This window comes from Laccaria bicolor, genomic scaffold, assembly GCF_000143565.1.
Source record: "Laccaria bicolor S238N-H82 LACBIscaffold_5 genomic scaffold, whole genome shotgun sequence".
In the NCBI taxonomy this organism is placed as follows: Eukaryota; Fungi; Basidiomycota; class Agaricomycetes; order Agaricales; family Hydnangiaceae; genus Laccaria; species Laccaria bicolor.
Window position 1 is genome coordinate 69954 of NW_001889876.1, and position 6466 is coordinate 76419.

Genomic DNA, 6466 nt, shown 5'->3' on the forward strand with positions numbered 1-6466 from the left:
CTAGACTGCCTGGGGAGCCTTTCATGGAGTAGTTTGCTGGGGTGAGGCTGTGGATGAGCTTGTACCATGGTGCATAGCATGGGAGGAGGATCTGGATGATGACACCGACCATGTTCATGTACCCAAATGCACAGGCCCAGAAGTGGAGTGCTTGTTTGGTGCAGAAGAGCCAGAGGAAGGTGGCAACAACAAAGGGGATTGTGAAGTGGCCTACACTGTAGGGGGGCCAGGCGATGATGTCTAGAGAGGGGTGGGTGAAGTGGGTGAGGATGTTGGAGATGTTTGCGCCATAGAGGACAGACTTGAGGGTGGGTAGGAGGGAGACAAAGATCGCAGGGTGCCATGGGGCCAGGATGAAGTGGGAGGTGTAAAAAGTGATGAGGTAGACAAAGATGGGTGTAGCAGTTGCAAAGAACTGGGATGTGGAGGGGATGAGCCCTCTGGCCTCAGGCCTCAGGGTGCACACAGCACAATATGACAAGGAACTCAATTGAGGGAATGGCCATGAAGGGAATTCCCAGTCAGTTTCAAAGTTTGAAGTTATTGATAAAGTATCCTATGGGGAGGGGCAAGAGACGGATTTTTGATTCAAAGCAGAAACAGACAGACCATGTGATAATTTGCAGTTGGATACAGTCAAGCTTTGGTTTTGGTTGGTGATTTGAGGACATCTGAGTTATGGGAAATCCAAATGTCTGAGTGTCCGGCGGACAGTCCGAATGGCTGAGTTACTAAATATAGCCCTGTGTCCCAACCTCCAATGTTTGATGACCATGCGCTCAATGTTGTTAGCATAGATAGGTGTACTTACTTGCTAGTAGATGGACAATTGAACACACAAGGTAAAAAATAAAACTAAACTAAGAAGCTGTAATTAATCTGAATCAGACAAATCATAATGGAGGCGGAAGCAAGCATTCTCACTTTCTTCATGTGCATACAGACCACTGTATTCTTTCTCCACCCAGGCATGCATCTTCAAGCTGGGCAGGAGCCTCCTTCCACTTCTTGACCTAATCGAAAACCATCGAACAACAGTATGTGACGCCAGGATAGCACTGTTCAAAGACAGCCTTGTGTCGTCCTTTTGCTGCCTTCTTGTAGCCCTCAGGATCTGTTGAAGCATGACCAGGCAATTGGGACATGGTGGAGGATTGGCGTGTGGGGTCAATGTGGTGTGTGCATGTGGTGGTCTTTTGGAACTCACATGATAGGGAGGTGACACACTTTCAGCAGAAGGGGTTGCATAGGTTGCATTGGTGGTGCTGGTGAAGGTTTGTGCTGACAAGGTTTTCAATTTCAATTGTTTGCAGCAGTGTGATGTGGGGAAAACACTGGACATATGTACAGACATGATGGACCACCAGACACTTGGATGTTCAGATTTCCCAAATCTCCAGAAGGTTTCATATTCTGAGAGTCTGAACTGCTGCTGATCTGCCAGTCCACCTGTCCAGAGTTTGCATGGCACCTGCCTCTGCCAAACACAGTTTGGTAATGGGTGAAAGAATGCCTTGTTGACGTTGAACAGGTGCTGATGTGTCCCATAAGGCCCAACTATTACACAAGATGGCAACAGTATGGCAACCAGAGTGTGCAAGGGGGGAGAGTGGTGAAATCAAGCTAAAATAGTAATTGGGGGGTTGCCACCTCAAGGTCATGTGTTACCAGAGTTTCAGCTTTCGTCATTACAGTATATACACCTGTCTGCATGCAAAGCCAGTTGATTGATTACAAACTCCACCTGGAAAAGCCTGCGGGCCCCCAAATCCCTGATGGAAGTGTTGCTCAAAATAATTTTTTTGCCTAGTGCCGAAGAGAACAACTGAATTGTTCCTGAAATCTGTCCACTGTACAGATTTTAATTCTTAACATCATTTTGTCCTGCGGACAAATCCAATGATACATTTAAAAAATAGCAACCTCTACTGTACTAATCCAATCAATTTGTCACACCCTGTGACCTGTGACCAACGCGATGAAATTTTGGTTTCGTTGCGTCACTGAGGAAGGTGTGACTGCTTGAAATTTTCATCGAAATGTCGGAGTAGCCCTCTGTCCATAGATAATTTAAGATAACTCAGAGAACTTTGCTAGAGAGACTTAGAGGGGGAGAAAATCAATTTTTGACTGACCTGGTGGTTTTGTCACTGGCCCCTGTGACCTGTGACCCCTCGGAATTTCGTCGATTTCGGACCCCCTGTGACACGTGACCGACAAATTGATTGGATTAGTACAGTATTTCTTTACATTTGTTTGCCCTCTTTGAACAATAGGCATACCAGTTGTCAAAATATAAATTGCCCTAACAGTTTGTTGTAATCACATAAAAGGTTAAAAAATGATTAATTTGTCCGGGGATTTGTCAAAGGCTCCGCTTGCCCGATCGTCCCTTGTTCAAGGTGAGAGTCCACACGCTTGCAAGTCAACGTGACCACCCTAACTGGGAGGGATTCAGGCTTGGTTCAGGCTGTCGTTTAGGATTACCTAGGAGGTTGATGATACGTCGACTGAGGATCATGGGGTGCATAGGGCGAAGGACAGTGCGCCGTTCAGTGTTGGATTCTAAGGGGTTATTAACCCCCAGAATTTTGGCTAAGGCTTAGGTCTTAGTTACAGGCCTTAATCAAGACTTGATTCTAAGGGGTTATTAAGGCTCTGCCTAAAAATAGATTATTTTGTTGGTCCTTCAAAATCATCACCTAAGGCCTCTAATTTTCTTATCATCTGGTACATATTCTCTGGTACATATTCTCTCCTCATCTGCCTCCTCATCTGCCAAAAAGTCATCAATTGGGCTTCCTCCATGTATGACTGCCACCTCTGATTTTGTGTCATCTGTACTGTCCATCAATAATTATCAGTTTATTTTCAGCTATGACAGTGCACAAGAATGTGGACCTGGTTCTGCTGGGTGCCAGTGATAAAGTAGTTTTGCCTCACCTGCAGCCTGCTCATCAATATCAGATTTTTTTTGGCCATGAAAAGAAAAGTATGCATGGATAGGGGACCCAACTTGCTTGGTGCCAGGGATAAAGTGTTTCCAAGAGTAAATTTGCAATTTGTCCATCTTATTTATTCCACATAGTACTTGTGGTCACAAAAAGTAACAGGGCACATGAGTTGGCGCGTCGTGAAGTTGATGGTGTGTGCAGCCCATTTTAGCAGCTAAAGGAGGTCATACCCAATTCTAATTTTGTAGATAATATCTCTCATATTCCCTCAATGTGAATGTATAGTTTTTTCCTGGATATCCTACCGGCTTAATGCATAAATGTAGAATTGTTGTCTAAGTCGAGCGAGGTGTGTGAGTGCACCCAAGCACATGCCCTGTTACTTTTTGTGACCACAAGTAGTCATATTCTCTTGGCACACCTTTCTAAGGCTTAACTAAGACCTATTGAAAACTCTGACTGATGCTAACCCTTAGCCTTAGAATGAATTTAAGCCTTAAACCTTATTAACCCCTAAGCCTTAAGTTCAACACTGGTGATTAATGAGTTGACCAATAGCTATCTCTTGTACTATGTCTCAAGAGGACCTATCTCTCCAAGCCCCAGTTGGCTTCTTCAGGAAATTCATGTAATATTCAACGTTCTAGACCTCGTCCAGCCGCAAGGAATTGCACTTACCCACCTCTTTCTGGCCTGATTTTTCCCCCGTACTCCACCAGCGCTATTGCTTGATGCCTCTTGGACTACAATATCAAAGCCATATGATGTATGTCAGGCATGTGTCTGCGGTCTGTTATGATTCCTCTTTTTTCCACTCTGTAATTGATAGCAGTGTTCATGTGCCTAGGTGGACCAATGACACATTTCAGGCAAGGGCGCTTGACCACTTACATAACCAGTATCTCCGAGATTAACTTGTCTCCCACCTTTGTAGAAATAGAGGAACTTGGACTCGACTTCGCGATCGCTTTGATGATGGCCATCTGGATGTCTGTTTAGCTTGTTTAATCCGCCAGTTGTTTCCACGACACAGCCTTATATCCCAGGTCCCTGCGTGGTATGCTTCGGAGAGTCTACTCTCCTTCTTGTCCACATCAACGCAACTAGGAGTGGACTGATATTTGGTCTGTTCTTGCATTGTCAAAGGCTTAGGTTATCTCACTGATGCGCGCTTGACAGCATGTCGGACTCCACCTCACCTTATTTCCCTCATTTCCTTTGGGAGTTCTGGCCATTGCATGTGCACGTCGACGACAATCTTCAATCATACCTCTCTTAAACCTCTACAACGGAACTGGTAAACTTTCAAACAAACAACGTGTTCACATACACAATGTGTAAGATAATAAATTAAACGAAGGATACAAGATACCAAGTAGCCATGGGACCATATTTCAAGACTTCAACTCTGGCTTTCTTAATATCGAGACTCAGAAAATCTTCAAAGAAGCCAAGCCAAGCTTCACGAAGCTTGAGTCTGATGTTCGGTCAGTGGTGACCGATCTTCTGGACCGAACTGTGTGGAGTGAGGAAAACACCAAGCGATACATACCATTCAATCGACGGGATGTCGAAACATTGCACAAATATTTTGTCTTTCCTCGTTTCTGCAACAGCACAGCGTACTGTCAGATGGTTGTCAGCCTTCAGAAATCAGGCTATGAGGAGCCCAAAGATGGACTAATTTTCAATCCTTATAGACCGCTCGTCGCCAAGTACTGCAAGCGACTTATTTTGCATGGATTCATTGACTTTTTGGAGCATTCTTGGGTGGATGGGATGATAGGGTCGTGTTCCGATGAACGGTTGCCTGTAGGGTGGTCTGTGGATACTTTTTAAGATGTGATGGACCTGTATTGCTGGTGCTTATGCAAAGCAGAGGTCTGCCTTGGCATTGCTTGCAAGGACCAGGAGTTCATTCTTGCAGATTGCTGTTTCGGTAGTCTGGATGAGAGGATCCATGAGTTGACCGTTTTTCTCTCAACGTGCAGAGGAAGATTTGACAGTGTCGTTGCATTCATTAGGGAATGCCGCGATCTCTTTTTTCCCCGTCTTCTCAACCCTTGCTCTTTACATCCTCAGCACAGGCGTCAGACGTCCATCTCCGAAATGCCATGATCCTTCAAACTTACCCACAGTTCCTTTACTTTTTTTCTCTCCAGACTGTTGCACTTTAGTTAGTTCAGTCACATGGGTCCAATAACAACGGAACAGCCGGATGTGACAATCACTCATAGTGAATGGGTCAGCCAGGGTGGCCAGTTTGATTGCCATTGTTCCGTTGGCAACAAAGCGGCCGGTTTCTGACCCTGGCAGGGTTTACGCTCCCGCAGCAGAACCACTTTTCAACTGACAGGCTCTGACCACGTCCTGATGGGCTCTCAGCCCATCCTGATGGAACTACAAAAAAATTTAACTGGGGCCTCTCTCCCCTTACTTACATCCATCTAGATCTGTAGCATAATGTATCTTAATCTTTATCTCGTCCAACTCCTGCAAGATAGTCTCCATATCAACCAAAAACTGAATTTTGTCCCAACAGGGAAACACTCACCTTGTAGTTAAGAAATGAAAGCTTTTCATTTAACTACTCACACCTTGTCTACTCATTTGTGGCTCCATTGGGGTGTCAAACTGGAATTGATGGTTCTGTTGGGGATGTCTCCATTGGGGTGTTTGACATTGAGATTGAAGGCGCCACTGGGGATGTTTCCGTTGGGGTGTTTGACATTGAAATTGAAGGTGCTGCACGGGGATGTCACTGTCGGGGTGTTTGAGGTTGAGATTGAAGGTGCTGCAGGGGATGTCTCCATTAGGGTGTTTGACATTGAAATTGAAGGTGCCACGGGGGATGTCTCCGTCGGGGTGTTTGACATTGAAATTGAAAGCGCTGCACGGAGGATGTCACCGTCGGGGTGTTTGAGGTTGAGATTGAAGGTGCCATGGGGGATGTCTCCATTAGGGTGTTTGACATTGAAATTGAAGGTGCCGTGGGGGATGTCTCCGTCAGGGTGTTTGTCATTAAAATTGAAAGCACCACGGAGGATGTCACCGTCGGGGTGTTTGAGGTTGAGATTGAAGGTGCCGTGGGGGATGTCTCTGTCAGGGTGTTTGACATTGAAATTGAAGGTGCCGTGGGGGATGTCTCTGTCAGGGTGTTTGTCATTAAAATTGAAAGCACCACGGAGGATGTCACCGTCGGGGTGTTTGAGGTTGAGATTGAAGGTGCCATGGGGGATGTCTCCATCAGGGTGTTTGACATTGAAATTGAAGGTGCTGTGGGGGATGTCTCCGTCGGGGTGTTTGTCATTAAAATTGAAAGCACCACGGAGGATGTCACCGTCGGGGTGTTTGAGGTTGAGATTGAAGGTGCCGTGGGGGATGTCTCCGTCAGGGTGTTTGACATTGAAATTGAAGGTGATTGAAAGCACTGCAGAGGATGTCGCCATCAGGGTGTTTGAGGTTGAGATTGAAGGAACTGTCGGCAATGGCCCCATCAGGGTGTTTGACAT

At 45.8% G+C, this 6466-nt stretch overlaps 3 protein-coding genes across 3 annotated transcripts; 2 read left to right on the forward strand and 1 right to left on the reverse strand.

The window, feature by feature from the left end:
• Window positions 1-2341: 2341 nt before the first annotated feature.
• LACBIDRAFT_323907 (uncharacterized protein) lies at window positions 2342-3441 on the forward strand (the record flags this gene model as incomplete). The annotated part of the gene is made up of 6 exons (XM_001877239.1): window positions 2342-2402; window positions 2673-2808; window positions 2865-2992; window positions 3089-3145; window positions 3281-3307; window positions 3431-3441. 6 exons carry the CDS (start codon window positions 2342-2344, stop codon window positions 3439-3441), a joined length of 420 nt encoding a protein of 139 aa, XP_001877274.1.
• A 1358-nt stretch (window positions 3442-4799) lies between these two features.
• Window positions 4800-5072, forward strand: LACBIDRAFT_313428 (uncharacterized protein; the record flags this gene model as incomplete). Its single annotated transcript, XM_001877240.1, has 1 exon — window positions 4800-5072. The coding sequence occupies one exon, from the start codon at window positions 4800-4802 to the stop codon at window positions 5070-5072; it is 273 nt and encodes a 90-aa protein (XP_001877275.1).
• A 488-nt stretch (window positions 5073-5560) lies between these two features.
• Window positions 5561-6466, reverse strand: LACBIDRAFT_313429 (uncharacterized protein; the record flags this gene model as incomplete). Its single annotated transcript, XM_001877605.1, has 1 exon — window positions 5561-6466. One exon carries the CDS (start codon window positions 6464-6466, stop codon window positions 5561-5563), a length of 906 nt encoding a protein of 301 aa, XP_001877640.1.